Here is a 24,365-nt window from a genome sequence, read left to right as displayed (position 1 = left end):
TTCGTAGTGGTGTTGCGAGCGCGGACGATGCTCCTCCCTCTCTCTTTCGCGGCGCGGCGAGCGCGGGGTAGAGTCTCCAGACCTTCTCTTTCTGCTCGAGTCCTTTGAGCTGCGCTTCTCAGAGTATTCGGCAGTGACGTGCCTTCCTTGGCCGTGAAGCGCGTTATCCGCCGGCCGGTCCCGTCTCTTCTTCTCGTCCGACGACGACGACGAGCTCTTGCGCTTCTTGTTGGGAAGGCCAAAGTTGAAAGACCAGCACATAGCGTCCAAGATCCAAGGCTCGGATCGCTATGCGCCCAAGGTTCGAGTCCAGTATCCAGGTTCAGGCGTGGTGATGACTGCATGCATGTGAATGCCGATGTTCGGATGCTAAGATGCACGATGAGGGACGCAAGGTGCTACTTAAGACGCGCGACACAAACCAAAAGACAGGAACGATCTAGCGTTTCAGGGCAGAAGAGACGTGAGGAGAAGCGGCGGTACTATTATGATATCATGGAAAGACAAAGAGTGTTCGGGCCTGGCAAGGGAGCAAGTGCACCGCAGTCGCGGCGTGGAGGCCAAATTCCAATAGACGCATGGCCAGAAGCTAAATCAAGACAGGATGCAGTCAAAGTACCTTGTATCGCAGGTTTGCGCTCCAATCAGCGGGGAGCCCACTTGATGGTGTGCGAGAAAGCGACTGATTCGTAAGTTTGCACCCAGTGGCTTACTGGGCCACATGACACCTCGGGCTCCAGCTGATCGACTCATCCTCTGGCGCACTGCAGATGTCGGTCTGCAGTGAAATGGAGTGTAGAACAGTGGTACCTGGCAGCGCAGGGCCGGCTGCCAGTCTTATATGGCGCAGCGATCTGCCCGCAACGGTTTATGCTTCTTTGTGTGCGGCTTCTGTGCGTACCTGCGTCGCTGCTACGTGGCACCTGTGCTGTACAGAAGAGCGGCGGGACGGTTGCGGGACGATCCTGGGTGCAGAGTTCGGCCATGTTGCGAGAGTGATGGGCATGGCTAGCTGCAGGATGGTGCTGCTTAGCTGCATGATGATGACCGCCTGACCAGCCCGGCGCTGCGACATGTTGGGTTCCTTATCCTTATCGGCCCATGCGCGACGTCATTGGCCGTCGACGGCCCCACTGCCCCAAGCGAGCTGTGAATGTTGGCCGCGATGCCCAGCAAGGTTTCAGCCTTCTTCTCATCATTGCGCCCCCATGCCCATGGATTGCACGGCCGCGGGAGCGCGCTGTTCCTGCTTTTGCGATTCCTTAGCACAGACGGCGTTCGTGAGACATGTGCTCCGCCTCGACGCCGCGCTGCAAGCAGTTCGTGCGACCTGGGTAGGCCCGAGGTTGCTGGCCAATAGCTGCGCCGAGATGCGGCTTTGCAGCCAAATCGTGGCGTTTCCAATGAATCGAGGAACCATTCGGAAGCTAGCAATGGTCATCCTATACCGCAACTGCCGCAACACACCGCAAGGAACGACATCGGCAGCGCCGGAGTATTGAGGACGAGTCTGAATTAGAGCATAGTGCATGCTATACGATGAGTCATCCAATGGACGGCTGGAGGTGATCGCGCATCAGGAGGTCTGAGGCGGAGAATGCGGTATAGCCCGAGATCAGTGCTGCAACCTGTGTCCGATCGCACTTGTCAGGCTGGCTCGGTTTTCGGGTTATTTGAAATACTGCGACTTGGCAGGAACGCGCACAGATGATGCGCTTCGCCGTGCATCAGTGAAAATGAAAAGGGGACTGGCAGCTATCGCGGGATGAACGCGCTCAGAGCAGACGTGTCGGAAATAGGCGTTTATGTCCGGGTGGGGCACCCCGCTGTCGTCATGTCGTGATGGCGATAGCAGACACGAATCTCCCGCTCCATAGCCTCTGCCCCTCACTGTTACACAACCCATACAGACAGACAGCCAAGATGCCTCTCCTCGCGCAGAACCCCAAGGACCGTGTCATCCTCGGCCTGATGACCTTTGGTACGCTTGACCAATAGACTGGCCCCAGTCCGTCTCCTACGCCATTACTAATGTCACGCCAGGCCCCGACGAGACTAGCGGCGCACGTATCACAGAGTTTGACGAGTTCACCAAGCACCTAGATTACTTCCAATCCCAGGGCTATGATGAAGTCGACACAGCGCGCATGTACGTTGGCGGAAAGCAAGAGGCATGGACGCGCCAGGCGGGGTGGAAAGACCGCGGCTTCACCCTCGCAACAAAGGTCTACCCGTACGAGGCTGGTGTGCACAAGCCCGATAGGCTGAAGGAGCACTTTGAAACTAGCCTCAAGGAGCTGGGTGCAGATTGTGTGGATATCTTTTACCTGCATGCACCAGACCATTCCGTGCCATTCGAGGAGACCCTTGGTGCTGTAAACGAGCTGCACAAGCAGGGCAAGTTTGTCAATCTCGGCCTATCCAACTTTGCGGCCTGGGAAGTCGCCGAAGTATACAACATTTGCAAAGAGCGGGGATGGGTGAAGCCCACCATCTACCAGGCCATGTACAATGCCATCAGTAAGCATGACACCCTGTCTCTCATTGCCACCCCAGTCTAACTAACAGCTCCCAGCCCGTGCCATTGAACCCGAGCTCATCCCCGCCTGCCGCAAATACGGCATCGACATCGTCATCTACAACCCCCTAGCCGGCGGTCTTTTTTCCGGCAAAATCAAATCCAAAGACATCAAGCCCGACGACGGCCGCTTCGGGACCAAAGCAGATCGTGTGGGAAGCATGTACCGCGACCGCTACTTCAAAGACGGGACGTTCCAGGCGCTCAGAATTGCGGAGGAGGCGGCGCAGAAGCATGGGCTGACGTTGCTGGAGATTGCGTTGCGGTGGTGTGTGCACCATTCTGGTTTGAAAACGAGGGCCAAGGGGGGGAATGATGGTGTGATTATTGGAGTGAGTAGCTTGGAGCAGTTGGAGGGGAATTTGAAGGATTTGGAGAAGGGGCCGTTGCCTGAGGAGGTGGTGGAGAAGCTGGATGAGGCGTGGATGGCGGCTAAGGCTACGGCACCGACGTACTTTCGTTAGGTGATGGGATTTAGCATGGTATGATAACTGAATCTGATCAATGTGTCCATAATAGCGTACCCCATGTGAACTTCTCTGATTTGACAAATGCTTTTGTCTACAGATGCTTTGCCTCTGTGGCCTTGAGATAATATATACATGCAACGCCAAATGCAGTGCGCTGGTTCAAAACTCGAATGGCATAGCCGTGAGCCACGAGAAATCAGTGACATCAAAATTAATGTCATGTCCAATCGCCTCATCACTTATACCATCGATGAGACTGTCCGTCCTGTGCTTATCCGCAGGCTGGGCAGCAAACAGTAAATCCTGAGCCAGCAAGTCCTGTTCCCGCGCCTCTGCCTGCATCGACAGATCCTGATATCCGCCCGCATGCATCTCGCTCTGCTGCGTCTGTTGTCTCGATCGAGAATAGTTGCCCGGTATGATTTGGTACACCTGGTCGAGGGCCACTACCATCCGCTGGATAGTCGGCGTGAAAACCTGAAAGGATTTGAGCACTTTATTTGCGCGGTGATATGATGTCAAGATGCGGTCTTCTGGTACGTCGGCCAAGATTGAAGGGCTCAGTCTTGCAGCGATAAGCACAGTAGCCGCACTGTAAATGAACAGCACGTTGTGCCACCACGCCTCTGTCATGCCGACTAGATGTGGGTTACTTGGACACGTGTTGTAGCTGACTTCGATCAGCTCGCGTGCAAGATTGACGCATGTGGTTGAGCATTGTAGCGCTATCTTTTCTGATAGCGAGGACCCGGTGAACGCTCTGCTAAAGCAATTGTCGCCCTCTGAGCTGAGATAGGCTGATAGTATGGGCCTGAGTGAGAGCAGCTTTATGTGGAGATATCTAGGCGCTGTTAGTAAATGGTAATCCGCAGCTGCATAAAGGAGAAGACTAACTGTTGACGTAGAATTGTTGCCTGGCGAGCAAAAGTGCCTAACGAGCCCGAGCCAAGGGATCCCCGCTTGAACTTCAAGTAAGGTGGAAGGTTGTTGTACCAATCTAGTAGCCGCCTCTCGGTATCCAAAATGAACCATTTGTTATCCATTGTAGTCCGCCCAATCAGTGTTTCTAGCAGCTCTCTGTTCGGACACCTCAGTTCGAGATTGTCTGAATACAAACCCCCCAGAGTCTCATGGGAGATCTCAAAGAGTCGCCATGATTGTGAAAAGAAGTCATACCCATCGAATCGTGACATACAACCTTTTGTATTCATGCTGGCAGAAGTCATTGACGGTCGCCCGTGCGTCATAGCCGTCATCCGATCTAAAAGGACGCATGTCTGCCATACGCGTTGTACAACCTCCTGTTGTTCTTGCGGGACTTGTTTCCTACCGGTTCCGGAGAGGTGCAGTCCGAGGCTCTGCGCTGTACGTATCGCCACTCCTATCGTCAACCAGCTCTGACTTAGTGCGCATATGCTCTGGAAATAGAGGCTTAGCAAAAGCAACATCTGTACAGACTGTAGAGTGTTTAGGTGCCAGAGATCCATCGACTCCTCTGCTCGCTCAAAGAAAGTGGTCGCTGACGCGTGTCTCTCATCAGGCGTGATATCCTCGTCGAGGTGTGCCGAAAGCGCAAAGACAAGGTTGAGTGCGCAGAGGAAGACAGGATCTTCCTCGTCGCTGTCTCGCTGCACCCATAGCGTCTCGTACCGGGCGATGAAGTCTTGTTTGTCGAGGAAGGGATAGAGTGTATATAGTGTGTTCCAATACACTGACAGCAGTTTGTCGGCTTGCCTCCTTCCTGGCAGCACATAGTGAATCGATTTGTATCTTTGCGTCACTGACGCTCCCAGTATGCGCGTTTGAATATCGTCTGGAGCGGGAGATGTTGTTGGATTGGTGATGCCTAGCTTTTGGTGCACAGCGTTGCGCATCTGGGTGAGGAAGTCTAGTGCGCTTGCGCGCCCATAGAAATCGCTGTCGACAGAAGTCGATCCTACTGACCCGATGGTTGGTTCGGAAGATACACTGTTCGGGATTCTAGGGTTTCTCGTTGGATTCTGCGTTTGTCCACATATGTTTGGCGACGCAGAATGTTGGTCTTGCGGGGTAAGCTGGATACGGCTCCCTGATTTGGCCCAGTCCGAAATGATGGAGCAGACATCATCTTGTTGAACACTTTGTGCAGCCGGGGTTATCCTTGAAGCCTCTGTGACGTCTCCGTTGGTGTTAGTGTTAGTGTTAGTGTTGTTATTCTCGCTGTTGACATTGACGTTGTTGTTATTATCGTTGCCTTTGCTTGGTTCGTTGGTATTGTTTGTCTCGCTCGTATCATCCTGGGTGTTATTGTTTCTGTTGTCGGTCGAGTCACTTCGATTGACGGCTTGTTCCTCTAACTCTTTGATACGCCTTCTGAGCTTCAATACTTCAGCTCGTGAGGGCTGGCCGCCGCGGACTACGCTACTCTCCCATGAGCAAAGCGTGGAATTGCTTTTTTCTTCGCACAGGGACCGCACACTTCACAGATGAGTGTCAGCCAATGATGGACGAGCAATGGATATCTTTGACTCCGTACAGGGGAACAGCGTAATGCATGATGTATCACAGAGCGCCTCAGCAATACAGGTCATGGGATGGGTTGAAAGACGGTCGTCAACATACCTGGTCTGATGCTGTCGCATTTGATCTGTGAAAAGGGTAAGGCAATGTCGTTTCTAGGGAACTACACACCGTACCTTCTTGGCGCGGCACAAGTCACATGCGACATCGACCTTCTGCCGCTTTGCCGGCTGCACATCCACTGTGTCGCTATCTCCGGTCATATTGGTCATAACAGGGGGGCAAAATGCGAAGCAGGAGGATTGCCGATTGTTCCGAGTAGTGGAATGGAACACGGAAGGGGCAGCTAGATATTTGTACAGATCTTCGGACCTTCTCCGGCCTTACAGGGATGCTGCATCCTCAGACCCTTTTTTATGCGATCAAGTGAGCTTCTCCGCATTATTCTTTAGTACCCGATTCCCCGCGCGAGTAGCCGACGACCCTTGCTGAACACTTATTTGCAGAGACCGTGCTTTTCGATCCATACATGAGAGTGTAGAGCCGCTTTCCAGTCTCCTGGTGGAGGCTTACTGTATCGCGATAATTGTTAGGTTTTTCGATCCATCGAGTCGTTGAGTTGTCAAGCTGTCGCTGTTGCACTGGTCTATATCTGGTAGCCGTATATGGGTGTTGGTTCTCGTAGCTTGTTGACGAGTAATTGGACCAAAGCAGTAGAGCTTGGTGCTGCAGTGTTGATCATAGGTAACTAAGATCAACAGACATATGACATGACTTTGTGACAGCTGGAATGTCGGCTATCATATAACACGGACAGACTTGTTCACAGCTGAGTACAGTGATGCGGCATCAACATGCCTTGCTCAAACTGGTAGTGGTGGCGCGATGGCAATGGCCGGAGATTGCTATGAAGGTGTTTACGACTTGGCTCTTGTTTCGTTGACTGAGCGATATAAGGAAGTTCCTGAAGTGAGAGAAACAATCAACGTCTAAAATGCTTAATGGCTGCACACAAGAGAGTGTCTTGCCATGCGGTGAAGGGATCTTATACCAAACGCCTCGGAGGCGGGGTATATATGCTCAACAGGGCTTACGACGACCAGGGTTTCCACAGTTGAGCCTTTTGTTCCCGCTATACTGAGACATGATCTCCGCAGTCAAACAGCGTTGTGGAGAATCTAACTAGCCGCAACGCCGGAGCGAGATAAGTTGCCGGAGCGGCCCGGAAGCTCCTTCCGAGCATTCGACTGCGGGGTTTCCTGCCATGTCTGCTGTGACAACACCGACATATCCGCCATCAAAACAGTCTTGGACGATAGACCCGAAGTTCTTGAAGTAAGGTCTTTCAAATAAAAGAATTCGCAAGTAAAAGGACGCTCGGATGTTTTGATGAGGCTGATCATGATGCGGCGGCCATGGGCACAACGTCGGAGCCCTTTCCGGTTGCTTGCCGAATCATGCCGATCAACAAGGCGAGGCCGGCCGGCTCGGAACTGCCGGGGCTGACAAGGCACGGTATGAGTAGTAGCATAGTAGAAACGTCTCACTGACTAGGCGCTTGTGAATCTGTAAGTTCGTAGTATATGCTGCTAGATATAAAATGGACTAAACCATGCGCGTGCCCTTCGATAGCCGTCACTCTCTTACTGCGAGACGAAACATCTCATCTTGGTCGCTCCTGTTTTGGAACAACGAATCGAGTCCAAATTTCCCCGCTGCAACTTCTGAGTTACTCTAATCGAACTGCAAACATGACTTCCAATCCACCAGCGGCCTGTTGTACAAGAGGATTCAAGCACGAAGGTTAGGCTCGAGGACAAATGGGTCACGTGGGAGACGTTGAAGCGTATATTGTTGAACCCCAAAAAGCGTTCAATGGCTATGGCGTTGTAAAGTAGGCATTGCGATCCCGTGATTTCTATCCACGATTGACAAGAGATTCAGCCTGACCGACGTCATTGGCCACAAATTGGTAAATGCTCATTTGCTTGCAGATGAATATGCCGACAACGGGTATGCAACTTGACTTCTCCACATTGTTTCAACAGTGCTAAAATGCCCCAGATACGTCGTTCTTATGCCAGACCTTTTCGACGGTGATGGTGTACCTATCAACCACGATTCAGGAACTTTCGACTTTGACAAATGGCGTCAAGGAGAATTCGGGGCAAACAAGACCCCTCATATTCCCGAGGTGATAGATTCAATCGTTGATGCGTGTATCGAGAGCCTCCGAACGAGATATCAGTGCAAGGTGAGTAGCCCACAAGAATACTTCACGAATTTCATGCTTACGGACTACACAGAAAATCGCCCTAGTTGGTTATTGTTTCGGAGCAAAGTATGCTGTGAGGTTTTTGGCGGACAACCGAGTCACTGTCGCCTTCATTGCACACCCAGCCGATATCCAGAAAGAGGAATTGGAGAGTATCAAGAAACCTCTGTCCCTTGCGGCTGCAGGAATAGACTACGTATTTCCGACCAATCTGCGACACGAATCTGAAGATTCGATCAAAAAGACGGGAGTTGATTACCAGATCAACCTTTATGGGGGATTTGAGCATGGCTTTGCAGTCAGATGTGACCTGAAGCAAAGGTTTCAGAAGTTTGCAAAAGAGTCGGCGATGCTTCAAGCGCTTCAGTGGCTTGACCTTCACCTAAGTAAGGAGTGAACTCTACAGAAAGTGCAGCGCATACCGAGTTTCCTGTTCCATTATTACGGAGAATGAATGCCTATATCGAGTTCCTTGTATTATACTGCGACGCTACATGTCTTGAATATCGTCATCGGCGATAAGTGTATGTTCAGGACTAATTTAGACTAGCTTGAGTCGCGCAAGCAACGGAAATATAGCGTTGTGCTTTACGACTTCTCTCACTTATACACCCATTATTGTGTATGCGTAGTTAGGAAGTTATATAGTAATGCTATCGACGCCATCTACTTTGTCTCATACTGCTGTGATAAAGCAACAGCAAATGGCGAGCTACTTGTACTCTGCGCAGTACATAGTATACAGGTACACAAAGCAGATACTAGTAAAACGTGTTGCTGACAAAGTAAGCCTGGTCTTGACTGATCAGGATCGACTAGAGTTTGATTTACTTGCAAGTAGAAGTGGCGTGAGTATGATGCATGCGATGCTTTGATTTTAAAATGAAATTATGTATTTGGACAAGTAGAGCCGTGTAGCAGAAGCTTGTGCAATCGTTGCTCAGAACTCCAGATCAGACTACTTAATATGTGAAAGGCACCTTCTTCCACTTCTCTGTCTCCTCAGAGAACGGAGCCGCTGGAAAATCTATGTTTTCCGGCTCAATGTACCAAGAGTTGTCACCACCACTTTGCTCGAGATCCGTGAGTCCATTGCCAAGCCATCCAAGACGATTGTGGTCTGGAGACTCACCGGCAAATTTGTACTCAAAGTCTTCCCATCTTGGTGATCGCATGGTCTCGATAGCATGGCAAGTACTACCAGGCCAGATTCCAATGATGCGATCGTTCTTTCGATACCAAGACTTGCAATCAGCGAGGAAAACTGTCCGCCTGAAATAGCCATTGAGGTGCCGTATCCAATCGCGCATCGCACGCGGTGACAATTCCATTGACCCGATGTCTTCTTTCTGAAATTTGCGAATGCACTTGATGATATAGTCACCCTGGCTTTCTAGGATCCTGGTTGCGCTACCAACACCAACAGCAGTGTTGGGTCCTAACATCGTGAAGAAGTTTGGAAAACCGTCGACTAACATACCCATATATGCTTCAGGTTAATCCTTGTATCGCTCTTTCAGATCCATACCATTTGACCCCACGAAAGGATAATCTGGTGCAGCTGCGAAGGCGAATCCGGTGGCACAGACGAGCACGTCTAGATCCACGGTGCGTCCATCCTCAAGTTCCACTCCGGATGGTAAGACTTTACGGATATTTGTCGTGATTACGTCAACGTTATCCTCTACTAAGGATTCGAGAAAACCGGGTTCTGGTGTCAGTCGACGACAACCTGGGGGGAAATCTGGAATAAGAAACTCTGCCAAATCTGGTCTCTTCGCAAGACGAGTCCGCATGAGTTCCTTGAAGTGCTCTTTTGCGCCCAAGGACATTTCCGATCCCTCAATCATAACAGGGAACATTGCATTTCCTTCGGTCTCAATGACTTTGCGAAAGGCGTGATATTCGTCTTTGTTCTCCATAAAACGGTTTCGTTGCTCCACTGTTGCTATTCATTGCTCAGCCGAGTCACATCATACCGTAGCAGCACATGTGTCGCTGAGGGAGGTACTCACGATTAATTTCTTTCGTTTTCAACTTCGCAGCAGCACTGTCCCCAAACGGCGTAGCGATCCAAGTCTTACTTCGGATGAAACAATTTAGTTGAGTACCTGGTAATTTCCGGAGGTTTGGGATTATTTGGATAGCACTACTCCCAACTCCAATCACTCCGATTTTCTTGTTGGAGTAATCGAAGCTAAGCGTTGTTAATACTTCGATGAAAAAAAGACGGCGAAGGGGTAACAAAACTCACTTCTCATCCCATCTCGCTGAATGCACAACTTTCCCCTTGAAATCCCACAGGCCATCAAGGTCAGGCCAGCTAATTTTGGAGAGTCCACCTCGGGCTCCAACAACGATATCTGCTTCGTCTGCAAACATCTCCCCTGTCTCGAGGTTTTCTACTTTGATATCCCTGGAGAAGTCAAGTTAGACAGGATCAGTGTAAATAAGGTGAGATGTCGTACCATTTGAACCTTTTGGCGTCCCAGTGCAAACCACGGACTTCATGCTTGAGTTTGATACGTCGAGCAGCAGAGTATTTGTCCACTACGCCTTGTAGATATCCTCGGATCTCAGTAGAGGAAGCGTAAAACTTCGACCAGTTCGGGTTTGGTTCGAGACTATACACATAAGAGTGCGCTGTAGAAGACTTAGTAACGCGATCAACCATCATTTACAGTCGGCTTGCTAAGTCAAACAGGCGTACCAGGAATGTCGCAACCACAACCAGGGTAACGGTTGATCCACCAAGTTCCTCCAAGACCAGCCTCTCTCTCGTAAGTAACGAGGTCAATGTTGCGGAGCAACTCCGGTATTCGAATATTCAAATATATTCCTGAAAACCCCGCTCCTATCACGACTACCCTCAGAGGACGGAAGTTTTCCACTGGTGACTCTCTGATAGGACTTGCCTCTAGAATAGGCGGGGTATGCATAGGTGCATTTCCAGGTTTGGATGCATTGGTGGCAGTTTGCTTGCTGTCTGAAGATGAAGTCATGATGGATGTAGTTTGCAGAGTTGGTTGTTGAGTGAATGTGATCAAGTCAAATTCTTATCTTTATTATGCAAAGTGCATCGTATTGTATGATATCTGGTAATGGCTGTTACCCCGGCACTTTCTAGCCGTCCCGAAATCTTGAGCAGGCGTGGGAAAGGCGGAAGGAGCACCCATCTCTTCCGCGCCCAGAGAAACATCGGCTGGACTAAACGACGCTTTGGTTCATGATCATCATGAGCTGGTTCCAGTCTCATGTGCCTTCCGATGGTAGGTCTCACACCGATAAGTGCCCTCCGAAGTCCGGAACCTGGTTCCGTTGCATTGGCCGAATCTTGACTCCGATTTCCCCGCGTCATCTTCTCTTGGCAGTTGTTCAATCTCGGTTATCCCTGTTCATCCATGTGCATAAGTTGTGTACCCAGAGCGTCAACTTTTAGATTGGAATTAGAACCTGAGATCAAGCGTTCATCAAAGCGTGATGACTGACAGCTTCAACGACGTGTTGGCAACAGGTACGGCGTGGAACTCGAATAAAGTCCCAGGATGTGCAGTTTCTGCAGTAGATAAGGATGGTGAGTGAAGTCTCTCTACTTGAATCCTGCTTAGACCAAATGAAGTGTTCGATTGGGATGGACACGCTAATGCACATTCATAGGGAACATACTCTACAGTAAATCTGCTGGTCACGACTCCGTAGCACCAGATGCTTCTGAGATCGATTCAAGTACCGTTTTTTGGATAGCATCCTGCACGAAGTTGGTTTGTACTATCGCCGCATTACAATGCGTAGAGCGAGGACAGATCTCTCTAGACGAGCCTGTCGAGCGGATTTTCCCTGAACTAGCGAATCTAGAAATTATCAGGCCGTCTGGATCTTCCGATGCTTCAGGAAATCCTCAGTTTACTTTGGAACCATCAACGAAGAAGATCACGCTACGCCACTTACTGTCCCACACTAGCGGACTCTCCATCGATACACAAAACCCATTAATAGCTGCGTGGCGTGCGTCACGCCACATGCCATTGCTAGCAATGTCAGCAAAGGTGAAAGAAGCTTATGTGGTACCGTTGTTATTTGAGCCTGGAGAGGGTTGGGAATACTCTGGTGGCATAGATGTAAGTACTGAAGCCCATCACCTTAGTACGTCAGAACATATCTAGGAGGACCCCAAGAGGCTTTTCTAGTCTTGAGGCCGAGCTTAGTACGCACTGGATATGGGAAGATGTCTGCGGAATAGTGGCATGCTAACGACTTTATTTGAGTAGCTCGCTGGCGAAATCGTAACACGCCTGAACAATGTCTCACTTGAACAATACATGCGTCAAAACATCTTCGAACCTTTGGGTATGAGCTCTACTACTTTCCGCCTGGAGCACTACCCAGAGCTCAAACAACGGCTGGTGAAGACAACAAAGAGATCAGAGAGTGGACAACTCACAGAATCAGCCAGAATATGGCCAGATATCGTCCCGGAAGAGTGTGGTGGAGCGGGATTGCACTCCACCAACAACGATTATACCAAAGTCCTAGGCGACCTGCTTCGGGACAAACCAAGCATACTGAAACCGGAGACAGTCAATCTCATGTTTACGCCGCAGCTCGAACCAGGTTCACTTGCGCTTCGAGATCTTCACAACCATAGGATGCCCCAGGCGATGACCGCCGTTGCGGAGCCCAGTTACGGGATCAATTTCGGGCTCGGCGGTATGTACATGCAAGAGGACGTAGGAAACTACAAAAAACACACCTTGGTATGGGGAGGCCTGCCCAACCTCTTCTGGTTTGTTTCCCGCGAACATGGTACTGCAGGGTTCTTTGCTGCCCAAGTCATCCCAACCGCAGACCCCGAATGTGTGTATCTAGCGCAGGAGTTCGTGAAACATGCCTATCGAACCAAGGAGACAAAAACAGTGCATGGAATCAAAGATGAGTTTGTTACTTCTCTCCTCTACATGAACCCTTAATTGTGATGCAAAATCCACGTGAGGAAAGGCATATCTGTGACGCTGGACCAGCAGGCTGCATGCGGAAGCTAAGCTGCACGAGTCACAGACGAGCCCCACCATCGGAACGCCACCTCCACCACCCGCAACAAGCACCTGCAGCTGCTGCAATCGCAGATATTGCCTCAAACCACAAACAGGAAAGCTAAGCAGGTCAATGTAGAGCGCACACGTACGTGAAGTCAGGAGTTAATCGCTCTGCACACGCAGCATATCGCTCTCATTTCGTTCCGAGACTTCCGTCCAAACGCCAATGCCGGAACAAACCCGGAGCGCGATTCCGGTGAGAAGTGGAGCCGCGAGAATGTGGAGCCGCTTTTTAGTGTCCGAGGAGGTCTACTGTATCGCGACAATTATCAGGTTGTGCTTTGGGGAACGGTTGATTGTATGTATGGCTTTGGTTTTGACTCGCTAGGTTCGCCTGATACGCGTTTCCAGTCTGTCTGGTTGATTTTTATAGGTCTTTTAACAGGATGTACATGTGAGTGCTACTTTTATCTCCCCCTATATTGCTATGGTTCTACGCTGGCTTACTCACGCAGTTTTCTGCACCCGACTCCTGACTATAGCAATGAAACTGGGCTTCGAAAACCACCTCGTCGTCCACGTATACTTCTCGCCGTTCGCATGCGGCAGGATCTCGAAATCGTACTTTCTGACGATCTGAGGAATCACCTTGTTCATCTCCAACAGACTGATGTTCTTGCCGAGACACGTCCGTGGCCCCGCGCCAAAACTCAAGAAGTTGCGGTCTAGCACCGCGCGCTCCTCTTTGTCCTTTGTCATCCATCGCTCAGGACGGAAGACGTGTGCGTCAGGCCCAAAGATTGACTTGTTGTTATGAATGACCCATGCGTTGACGCCGACTTCGGTGCCAGGTGGGAAGAATTGATCTGCGATTACGAGACCCTGGGGACCGACGACTCGAGTCATGGGTGCACCGACGGCGGGATGCACACGCAAAGCTTCCATGATGACGGCTTGGAGGTAGGGAAGTTTATGGGCTTGTTGGAAGGTTGCTGGGTCAGACAGGGTGCCGGCTGCTGTGGCTTCGTCAAGTTCGTGGCGGAGAGTGACGAGCACATTCGGGTGCATGGCTAGGTATGCGATGACAGCAGATAGTGAGATGGCGGTTGTGTCTGATCCCGCTGCGATGTTTTGAGAGGTCGCTTGCCTTGTATGATAGCGTGTCGCTTTGCCCTCCTGTTCCATGGGCAGCATCTTGTCGAGGAAGTCGCTGCGGTCTTCTGGCGATTTGGTGTGTCCTGAAACGCGATTATTGAGATGAAAGTCCACAAAGTCGAAGATCTTCCTGAAGCTTGGCTTTAGTCCAAGTTTATCCATTGTCATACCAATCCGCCAGTGCCATTCGGGGATCAAGCCAATGATTGCTCCCCACGTCATACCATCATCGATAGCCTCGACTACTCCAGACTTGTCGCCGCCATCTTCCATCAAACCAAATCGTACTCCAACTGTGATTTCGCCAATGACATCGAAAGCATAGTATTGCATGAGCTCTCTCACATTGAGGGCTTTGCCATCTCGAGCATACTCCTCTAATCTCTGCAGCAGGATCTTGTTGCAGGTATCAACGAAAGGCTCATACGAGAGGAGGCTGGTTTGCGAATATAGCTGCGCAAGTGGACGTCTGGCTTTGGCATGGCTAGATATGCTTGGCTCAGAGAAGAGATTGTATTCGTTCGGTGCGCCGAAGGGATGGTAGTATTTTGATTTGTCCATGGCATTGTGATGTCCGAGAATCACCTTTGCGGCTTCGCTATCATTTATGCTGTACCGATTCGGTGCAAGACGTACGATGGGACCTGTATATGTTAATCGTGTTTTTCTGCGGTCCTTTGGCTCAAAACCATATCGGCATTGATCGTGGTGTGATCTTACCATACTTCTCATGTAGTGCGATGTTGTGGGTTGGGTTATCGTGCTTGCACACAGAATACATTTCCCAAAGTCGTGTGAAGCGAGCGAGGATGGGTCCGGGCACACTTCGAAGGGGCGAGGCCAGGATGTGATAGGCATACTTGAAGATGATAAGAATCAGCAATGAAATGAGACCGTAGACGTAGTATCGCCCATGCGAGTTCTCTTCGGCTGAATTCTGCGTGTACGGAAGATACGCCATAATGGTTTTTGACTTGGAGCCACTTAAGCACTCTCGTGATGGTATCAACTCGGTTTAACAGCATCTTATATACCACTGACATACGCGGTTTGATCGGCAAATGGTGGGCACGAACACGGGTCGTACAACGTGAGGGGTAGGGCTAATAAACGTCATATATGATAATCAGAAAAATGCGCCCGGGTACCAGCCTGCAGCGATTAGCCTTGGTTCCCCGTAAATGCGAGTAGTTTCATTCTAAGTTTCGGCTGAGTTTGTAGGCAAAGTAAGAACGGCTCTTCGAAATGGAGCGTACTCGGCAGTTGGGGGTGCGCAGAGCGGTAGACGCGTTTCCTACGTCCACTTCAGAACCCTTACCGCCTGCTTCCGTTTCAGGACCCTTACAGCCTGTATATCCAAAGAGCTTTCATTAAGTATTTTTTCATGTCCGTTACACTGTAGAAGCAGGACAAGAAACGCAGGAGTAATTGCTACGGACGAGAAATGCGGCTCCACAAGTCGGTCCGATTGGCGTAGCGTAATTGTTGTACGATGCTAACACTTGCTTCTCAGAGCCCATTACAGACTCTTTTATCTCTACATCATACCTCTTTGTATACTGCTATAAAATTCACTACATTGGCAAATACAAAATAGTTTAATGTTTTGTAAGAAGAGAGAAGGCTCAAAAGAGCATGCTGTAAAGTGAAGTATAGAGAAATTACAAAAGGAAACGCTCAGAGGAATAGAACCTCTAATCATGCTACGCTGAACCAATCGAGACAGACGAATAATATACGCGATACAGTAAAAAGTTTCTATCTACCCTTTAGTGAGGACCACCAATGGCGTGTCTTTCATTATACCACTTGTACACTTCCTGCGCCCTCCTCACACGATTCCGCGTAGCCAGCGGACTCAAAAGCTTCATCAGGACCAGCCAAGCAGCGAGCACAGGTAGCGTGTAGTACAGCCTGTTGACGCCGCCCTGTGTGATGATGGTAATGAATGTTTGGTACCAGTGTAGCGATGGAAAGAAGTAGCTGATCCTGTACCAGTGATGGAGGATTTCTTCCGGCCCAAGCGATGCCGCAACATTGAAGATGACCCAAGTGAGAAAAAGGAATGGTACAAACGCCATAGGTATAAATCCGGTAATGATATCCAGCACATCAAAATGGATCATACTGGATACCCACGTCACAGCCCAGAACGCAAAGAACATTTTCGCATCGATATGGTAAGAGCCGCGAAAGACAAAAGTCCATCCTGCAGTAGATAGACTGGTGAATATGGGCCAAACGGTGCTCCAAAATAGGCGGGCAAGGATGTGTGTACGCAAATCGTAAGCAGCGTACAAGTGCATGCCGTTACATACACCATTCCATGCCATGATGAAGAAGAATTGCATGAGGATGGGTAGGACGGTGCCAAGGGTATTCATGAAGGCTTTGTCGTCTAGGTTGGCGAAGTCTTGGGACCCTGCTTGGACTTCAACAGCGCGTGCCGGATTGGCAAGAGCAGATAGTGCAGTGGAGCTGTTGGCAAATGAGCCGCTAGCGAGGCGGGTTGTTGTGAACTGAGCGTTGAAGATGCTGGAGGCGAGTGATGCGGTGGTGACAGTCGGTGAGAGTATTGTCGAGACATAGAGAGTGTAGTATCGCGCCGATAGCGTGTAGTAGGTATAGACATTACTGGGGTCGTATTGTGCAGCAGTGCCGTTTACGACATCCTCAAATCGAGTGGTTGCCCCGGGTTGCACAACGATCGCTGCCCAATATTTCCCCTTGAAGATCTCATGTCTGATCTGCTCCGGGGACGATCCTGTGGTGTTGACATTGACAAAGGTAGGGTACCCGTAAGTGCCGTTGTCCGACGCTGCAGCTAAACGCAGAGCCTCGCCAAAGTCGCTTCCATCAAAATCTGCCAGAGCGACTTTCGCTCTGTGAGCATAAGCACCTTGATTGTGGAATATACCGTAAATGTGGGACGCGTTAATCCAGAGGACGGCCAGTATCATAAGCGCTGCTGGCAGTAAAGATTTCAACATCTCCACGGGAGAGACATTGGGCCCTGAGTGCCGCTTGTTGCCAGTAAATGTCCTCATCATTTCTATAGCGGGTTCTTGGTCGTCGTTCGAAGGGCCAGTGCCTACGTAAGGGCCCTGCATCGCAGTTGCCATCGTTTGTGTATGTTGTGTCGCGAAAGGACGATTTTGACAGAGAAAATTATAGCGTGGAGACGTGTAGAGGAAGCCTCAAGATATCAACGTGTGCAGATAGGGGTCGGGTGCCTGAAGTAAAGCTGTTGTACAGAAAACGTGAAGGCAGGCCCCATATATCATCTTGTAGTACCCAGTAAGAAGATGAGGCTGAGCGTAGAGAATATTCGCCATTTAGAAGAAACTCGTCCGGTTGGCATTGACCTGTAGCCCGCGCCGAGCGAATTTGATTCCAGACCACTGATATCTTCGCATTTTACGAGACCATTGCGCACCGCGACGCTACAGAGAGCTGGGATCAGGGCTGGTGGCCGTAGATTCGCTGCGCGATGTCGGACATCGGCGGTCCGGAGGGCCGAGACTTTGAGGCCTTAGATGTACGACGAAGCTTGGCAACACAGATCGCCTCGTACAGAGTCGTACTTGTGGGCAAAGGACGAATTGTGTCCCCGAATGGTGACGGAATTGGCTTGGTAGGGACAGCGACGTCAGCAGCAGATGAATACCGATACTGCAGACATCCTCAGTACCAATCCTGACCTCTCATCTCCCTATCGGCCGCAGAACTAGCGTACATCCCCCTCTTAGCTGTTCGCATACCAAGTTTACAAAGACCAACCAAGTGCTGCACACCTGCCAGTACGCCATCAACCACCTGTACATCGGTGCCAACCGCGTCCTCGACAGCAGCTTTCATATTCGTCATGCCAGCACACCCAAGTGTCAGGACATCCGCACCCTCATCAACGAGCTTCTTACCCACCGCGCACATAACACTCAGCACTTCTTCCTCAGGCTTGGACTTCAGCTCCAAAACACCCAGATCACAGCTTCGCACACCCGCACAGAATGAATCCAACCCATAATGCTTAACGGAGTCTTCTAGGGTATACTTAGATCGCCGTGACGTCGCAAGAACACCAAACCGCCCACCCAACGTTCGCGCAGCAAACAACGAAGCCTCCATGATGCCAACGACCGGCTGCGATAGCTCTTCTCTGAGGACTCTTATAAGCGCATGGTTGCTGTAGCAGGCGACGAGAAAAGCGTCGTAGTGATGTGCAATCGGGATGATGGCTCGAGCGGCGGCAGCGGCAGACATGACGTCATCGAAACTCCCTTCGACGACCGAAGGTGCAGGCTTGGGCGCTGTGAAACCAGTGACTGTAACATCAGGTGCGAGTGTGGATTTGACCATCTCGAGGCAAGCATGCGTCATTGAGGGTGTGGCATTGGGGTTGCAGAGGAGGATGCGGATCTGCTTGGTGCTGGTTGTACCACTCACTGACTGTAAGGATTGATGTTGAGGGTCACCCGGAAGACTCTCATCGCCATCACGAGTGGGCGTCGGCGTTGATAGTCTCGGAGGTTCGATGACGCCTGTTTGCGAAGTCAAGACACCGTAATGTTCCGTCCGTCGGTGTCTCGCGAAATCGAACGTTCGTGATTTTCCTGGTATGCATCGACCGAGATCGCAATCCGCCACGATAACCTCGTCGTCCTCCGTTTTGCTCTCGGCCATGATTTTTCCATCAGGACCGATGATAGTCGAGCCACCAACCAAATCGTACTTTCCATCATCTAGCCCGCATCTCGCTGCGCTGATAGAAAAACAAGCGTTCGTATACGAGTGTGCTTGCATGACAAGCTTGTGATGGAATATAGCTTCAGCATGCGCCTCCTTTGGACTCACATGGGGTGAAGCACCCCACATCTGTGGAGCAAAGCCTGGTGTATTGAAACCGACGAGGACGACTTCGACGCCTTGAAGACCCAAGCATCTCCATGCTTCAGCCCAGCGCCGGTCGTTGCAGATCATCATGCCGAAGATGGGTTCGCCGTCCTCAGATGTGCTCTCTGTCAAGTCCGGTACGCGAAAAGCCCTAAAGCCCAGATTACCAGGCTTGAAGTATCGCTTCTCGAGCTGATTGACTGCATCAGGTTCTGGGAAAGGGTCGAAATCTCCAGGCAGATGGACTTTCCGATACTTCGACAGGATAGATCCGGACTTGGCGTGGTAATAGATGCACGTATTGTAGTGATTGCCGGCATCCGTGGCCTCTGCGAATCCGATACAGATATCTACCTCCAAATCCCTGGCTTTGTCGAATATCGCTCTTGTTTCCTTCGCTATGGTGACTTCGCCATGCTCAAAGAACGACTCGAGCTCCGCTTCATCGGCGAAGAAGTGACGAGGGAAGAAGGTGGTGAACGTGCACTCAGGAAACAGCACAACCTGTGCGCCTTGAGTGACAGCTTCGCAAAGAAGATCAACGAGTCGATCCAATGTAGCTTCGCGATTGGCATCGCGATGCACTGCACCGACTTGGGCGGCGGCTACGCGAATGGTGCGGGGCATGTTGTGCAGCCGGGCTTTGGAGACCCGAAAGTAACGCAAGAGGCATTCCGTGGGTTGATAAAGCTCTCCATCTCATGCGTCAGAATGATAAGAGTAAAACGTGATACGGCCATCGTGGAGCTTATCGAAGGTGATATGAGTGGATAGTGTTATGTTCCAGGCGATAGGGGCAATTTCTGTGAGGCAGCGGCTGCAGCGTTCCTCGCATTTTTAGCCCCCTTGGCCCCCCAGCCTTTACCCGTCTTCTGTTGCCTGCCTCAAACCCAGGCTCCTCAACACCACACATACTCTGCTCGCGGTCAGTACGCATGCGCATAAATCCTCTCATTCGCAATCTTCGTCGCTCGTTTACAAGCATGAGAAGGCATCTTCTGCTACCTCGAATGACGTCATCTCCTCACCGGGCCATTCCACCAGGACAGTAGTCGCACAATGTTCAGATGCTTACTCTCCATGCGATGAGGATTATATTCCCAATCGTGTCCATTGTTGCACTATCTGGCTACGTTCTGGCTGACCGGCCGCTCTGCTGCAATTGAGATGTTGATCAAAGGTACCTACCTGGTGATCAGATTGCCGCACGCTGAGAACCACAGCAACGTCAAAAGGCCGCCTGCCCTCGCAACCGTCCAATACAAATTTGCATGTGCCATGACGTAGCAGGAACAACCAAAATCTTCTATTTTAGTATTCAAGGCGTACCTGGTGAGTGTCGCCGAGCCACCCACCACAGCCGACTTGGCGCATATCAACGCCCCATATCCTACTTTGGCGAGATCACCTCTTTTCCAATAGGCCCATAACCCTTACTTCGCCTTGTTAAGTACGCCTTGTGTCCAGCCATTCTTGCAGGCATCCCAACGGTACCCAGACACGTCGAAACTCGACGTGTACTGTTACAGTCGCATGGATAAACCGGCAAAACGACGATACTTAGCTAGGCGCCCCATCGCGTGCATTCTGTATCATGAAAGAAACGGGGCAAGTCACAACTGACGTCAATCCGGCAGCGCGATGTACGTCGACTGTAATCTAGGCGTGATTATGGTAGGCCTAACGGCGTACATAATCACTTGGTATGCACGTTGCATGTACAATCATCACCTCCATCGTCGTCCTTACGGCCCTTAACACCGTAAACCTTAGCAGCAAACAATCGAGACACATTCCCTTGGCATGGCACCGCAATCATACCTTCTCGCGCATTTCCTTTTCGCTGTATCCCTCCTAAGCCTGTCTACCGCGCAAAACTCTACAAACGCCACTCAACCAGAGAGTTGCAACCCACGCGGCAGTACTCCATTTTACGAGCAGCCTGTAAATGGCACGGGAACGTGGAACGTCTCGACGGGCGACAGTGCAATCGACCTCTATGTCTCCATTACATTCGGCGAGTCCCGCAGCAATCCCCACAATAGCACCGACAGTCGCATCTTCTCTCCATGGACATACGCGTACCTGAGTGCTCTCGAAAACACTACGACCCAAGCATGTGTATATATGTTCGATGCAGTTGAGAACCACAGGCAAGGCGGCGGTGAGAATGGCTGTGACGGCATAATATCACAGAAATGCCAGGATCTGTTGGAGAAGACATATGCATTTCCTCTCAATATTCTTGAACTCGTCGACCGCTCGTCGGACGGTTATGGATGCCCTACCTCGTCGCTTGACAAAGATGAGGTGAACGAGGCTTGTGGTGAAGGATTCTGGGGCGGAATTAGCACGAGTAAGTGCAACATTTCGTTCTCCCTACTAACTCATCCACGACGACATCACATGCACCGTGGATTCACTAACGCAAACTCTAGCCGGTACGGCAAATCTAACAAACACTACCTGCAACGCCGCTCCCCCAGGCATCGACGTACCAGCTGGCTTCAGCACGCGCGGACTCTTCGGTGTTGGTCCTACACAACAGCCCTGGGATTACGATACCAATGTCGACAACTTTACTTGGTACGATGAATACATGACAAGGCCTGTCCCAGTTCTTGTTGCTGCCGCATCTGACGACGGACCTATGGGCGGGGTCACGAAGCTCGTTTGTATTGCGCCGGATGATGTGAGGGAGGGAAGTCGTGTGCCGCCCGAGTCTGTGAACAATGAGAATGCGGCAGCGGCTATGCAGTGGGGCAAGAAGGCGGGAGTGGCTACATTGCTGGCGGGGATAGTGGTCATGTCTTTTGTCCTTGTGTAGATGGACATATGGGCTTAGTCTTGAGTGGAGGCTGCGGAATGCATAGGTATGATGGATACATATACCAAGGGAGTCGGTAATGTTTACTCTTCCAAAATCTGGTAGGCAACGAACACAGGTCCAACAACCCAGACATTTCTTAGTCGCAAGAGTCTGTTGCACTGAGTGATTGCATCGGTATTGGTCCGGCGGACAAAAAAAGGCGGAACAAATTGCAAATGAGCAGACGTTGGTGAATTGACTTATCAATCAGGTGAAGGCCTCTTCGGAACAGGCAAGCCTGGAAATCCGGTTGAGATACTTCGCGTCAGCGGTGTAGAGTTGCGACCAGCTTGCCAATCTCTTGTCGATGAAAGTGACTAGGACTTTCCTTGATTCGCGCGTTGGACACTGGAAATCACCGCAAAACGCCCGCCACATACCGTGGAACGCCCGATCCGTGTATGCAGCACCTCGACTCCAACACTACATGTCTGTACCATACTGAGCTTGACCAAGGCTGTATTCGCGGTTATACCTGGGAAGAGCCTTTAACCCCTTATCCTCTACCTCGAAGATATTGATAACAGCTACTGTGTAAGGCTTTGAAGCGTCAAGTCGAAGGGGTGTTTCAGTCTCCGAATTAGGCATTTCGTTGTAGCTGACGTATCGCGCTAATCCCCGATACGCTCGATACGGTCATGGACATGGTAACCTGTGCCAAGAATGCTCAGACGAACTAAGAGAGTGTATTCAGCGTGCGCGGTCTCGTCAAAATTCGGTCCAAAACGGAGCAGAACCCTTTCGTTACTTTGTCATAAAAGTGTGTCCAATAGCACGGCTGTATGTTCGACCCTCCGACTGCTCAGATCATTGGATTTACTATGTAAAGGCAGTAGGTCCTACGTTGAGAGCAAACTACTTTGTCTATCAGTTCTGCACCACATATTCTCTGCGTATACCAACTCTATCAGCCACCACAATTCGTTATCTCTCAGGAACCTTTGCTGTGGGAACGATACTGTTGTTTGAAGTTGCATCCAGTCAACATTCGTCCAACCCACTGGGTACGGCAGATCAAATCTTTCTGGACGAGCTTGCGATCAAACTCCATCAGCAAAATCCGTATGACGATCTCATCTCTGAAGGCTCCCAATTGTTCGCGTCCATTGCAGCCGAAAACGGATACGACGTATCTTCCCCCATTCTACAGCGCACCCTTGCCCAAGCCATGGAAGAACTAGCATTCAGCAGCATGCAAAAGGCCGTCAACGACGATCCAGCACATCCAAAGATATACTCTCTACTCAACCCACCACGAGGATCGGTGCCTGGAGGTCGCTACGCGTACGACAACCCCGATGCACTGTATCGCACCATTCCGATCAGCAGCATGTACGACTATGAGATTCGCGGGAACCGGGTTGGCGCTGGCCCGGCAGATGTCAGCTTTTCTCTGCGCTCGAATGTCAATGTTCCTACGAATTTGGCGGTACTGGCAGGACAAGATCTTGTCGTGGAGGAGGATGGTTCGTTTATTATAATCGTCAACTCGACCAACTCTTCTTCTCCGAACCACATCCAGAGTGTGGATGCCGCTGTTCAGCTCTCGAGGTTGAGATCCGCTCGAGCGATGAGTTACCGGAGCCGATATCAGAAGAGGAGATTGTCCGGAAGGTTAGAACCAATTTCGAGGAATCTTTTCCAGTCTATGGACAGTTCTTGTTGGGCCAGCAAACGTTGTCGCAACCTCAGAACATTATCAACGCTCCAGTGCAGCAATCCTTCGGCACACTTGCCACGCAAGCAAACTCGTTTTCGCACTACAATCTCAGCGAAACAGATGCCATTGTCATTACGTTCAACCCCGGAAACTCAGTGTACTGGGTCGTTCCCACTACATCTTTGTGGATGATCACCGACAGGCCTGGGGAACGAGTAGAATCTCTCAACAACGCCCAAGCCATCCCTAACGCCAACGGAACGTATACGATTGTTCTAAGTCATTCGGACCCCGGAGTATGGAATTGGGTCATGGCGTCTGAGGGTGGCGTTGGCACGGTCATGTCTCGTTTCCAGGGGTTTACTGCGGGGAGTACTCAGGATTCGGAGATCCAGATTTGGAGCCGGGTAGTTCCTTTGAACGGCGTTGAGAATGTTTTTCCACAGGACACAAAGTGGGTATCGCAGGACGAGCGGGAGGCTCAGTTGAGGGAGAGGTTTGCGAGTTACGACGCAGTGAGAGGCTTCTAGGAGTGGGGCGAGGGTGTTATTGAGCGAATGGTTGGGATGAAGTTCTGTGAGGTAGCTGGGCGAGTGAGCTTGAACGTCCAGTTCATTCGGACGTTAATGAAGGTGGGGAATGAACATTCCCTGTGAGTCAATTGTGTGTACCTGACCAGAGTCTTGATATGCGGCTAAAAATCAAATTTAACAGCCTTACAGACCGCCTAATCGTGTATCATGCTCTATCTGAATGCATTCTATCTCACTCTCGATCTTACACAAAGTTCACTAAGACCCGTCCTATACACCACTTATCAAGACTACATCTTAGACTTTTGAAGGCTGAATGATGGGATGACTTGTAGCCGAAGGTAGCACTCGCAGCTCAATTCTCTTATACTGCTTCCTCAATCTTGCTGCCGTGCACACA

The 24,365-nt window shown here is 50.6% G+C and overlaps 7 protein-coding genes across 7 annotated transcripts; 4 read left to right on the top strand and 3 right to left on the bottom strand.

The window, feature by feature from the left end:
- Positions 1-1,792: 1,792 nt before the first annotated feature.
- On the top strand, positions 1,793-3,042 carry ACET3X_004736 (uncharacterized protein; the record flags this gene model as incomplete). The annotated part of the gene is made up of 3 exons (XM_069451372.1): positions 1,793-1,981; positions 2,044-2,520; positions 2,576-3,042. Exons 1-3 carry the CDS (start codon positions 1,843-1,845, stop codon positions 3,040-3,042), a joined length of 1,083 nt encoding a protein of 360 aa, XP_069306780.1. The 5' UTR covers positions 1,793-1,842.
- A 4,145-nt stretch (positions 3,043-7,187) lies between these two features.
- ACET3X_004735 (uncharacterized protein) lies at positions 7,188-8,392 on the top strand. Its single transcript, XM_069451361.1, has 4 exons — positions 7,188-7,441; positions 7,492-7,560; positions 7,612-7,801; positions 7,854-8,392. Exons 1-4 carry the CDS (start codon positions 7,368-7,370, stop codon positions 8,217-8,219), a joined length of 699 nt encoding a protein of 232 aa, XP_069306779.1. The 5' UTR covers positions 7,188-7,367; the 3' UTR covers positions 8,220-8,392.
- A 4,846-nt stretch (positions 8,393-13,238) lies between these two features.
- On the bottom strand, positions 13,239-14,998 carry ACET3X_004734 (uncharacterized protein). The gene is made up of 2 exons (XM_069451349.1): positions 14,731-14,998; positions 13,239-14,654 (listed from the first exon to the last, which is right to left on the bottom strand). The coding sequence occupies exons 1-2, from the start codon at positions 14,969-14,971 to the stop codon at positions 13,363-13,365; spliced, it is 1,533 nt and encodes a 510-aa protein (XP_069306778.1). The 5' UTR covers positions 14,972-14,998; the 3' UTR covers positions 13,239-13,362.
- Positions 14,999-15,779: 781 nt separating this feature from the next.
- On the bottom strand, positions 15,780-17,132 carry ACET3X_004733 (uncharacterized protein; the record flags this gene model as incomplete). Its single annotated transcript, XM_069451338.1, has 1 exon — positions 15,780-17,132. One exon carries the CDS (start codon positions 17,130-17,132, stop codon positions 15,780-15,782), a length of 1,353 nt encoding a protein of 450 aa, XP_069306777.1.
- Positions 17,133-17,694: 562 nt separating this feature from the next.
- On the bottom strand, positions 17,695-19,530 carry ACET3X_004732 (uncharacterized protein; the record flags this gene model as incomplete). Its single annotated transcript, XM_069451327.1, has 1 exon — positions 17,695-19,530. The coding sequence occupies one exon, from the start codon at positions 19,528-19,530 to the stop codon at positions 17,695-17,697; it is 1,836 nt and encodes a 611-aa protein (XP_069306776.1).
- A 1,176-nt stretch (positions 19,531-20,706) lies between these two features.
- Positions 20,707-21,730, top strand: ACET3X_004731 (uncharacterized protein; the record flags this gene model as incomplete). Its single annotated transcript, XM_069451316.1, has 2 exons — positions 20,707-21,259; positions 21,342-21,730. The coding sequence occupies 2 exons, from the start codon at positions 20,707-20,709 to the stop codon at positions 21,728-21,730; spliced, it is 942 nt and encodes a 313-aa protein (XP_069306775.1).
- A 1,210-nt stretch (positions 21,731-22,940) lies between these two features.
- On the top strand, positions 22,941-23,962 carry ACET3X_004730 (uncharacterized protein; the record flags this gene model as incomplete). The annotated part of the gene is made up of 2 exons (XM_069451305.1): positions 22,941-23,238; positions 23,316-23,962. 2 exons carry the CDS (start codon positions 22,941-22,943, stop codon positions 23,960-23,962), a joined length of 945 nt encoding a protein of 314 aa, XP_069306774.1.
- Positions 23,963-24,365: the final 403 nt, after the last annotated feature.

Source organism: Alternaria dauci, chromosome 4 (assembly GCF_042100115.1).
Source record: "Alternaria dauci strain A2016 chromosome 4, whole genome shotgun sequence".
Taxonomy (NCBI): domain Eukaryota; kingdom Fungi; phylum Ascomycota; class Dothideomycetes; order Pleosporales; family Pleosporaceae; genus Alternaria; species Alternaria dauci.
Note: the sequence above shows the minus strand (reverse complement) of the source record. Positions and strands in the feature narration are given on the sequence as shown.

Coding starts and splice junctions, on each gene's coding strand:
- ACET3X_004735 (XM_069451361.1), top strand. CDS start 7,368: ATGGGTCACGTGGGAGACGTTGAAGCGTATATTGTTGAACCCCAAAAA. Junction 7,442..7,491: donor AATGGCTATGGCGTTGTAAA/GTAGGCATTGCG, acceptor CAAGAGATTCAG/CCTGACCGACGTCATTGGCC. Junction 7,802..7,853: donor GAACGAGATATCAGTGCAAG/GTGAGTAGCCCA, acceptor CGGACTACACAG/AAAATCGCCCTAGTTGGTTA.
- ACET3X_004734 (XM_069451349.1), bottom strand. CDS start 14,971: ATGGCGTATCTTCCGTACACGCAGAATTCAGCCGAAGAGAACTCGCAT. Junction 14,655..14,730: donor CGCACTACATGAGAAGTATG/GTAAGATCACAC, acceptor TAACATATACAG/GTCCCATCGTACGTCTTGCA.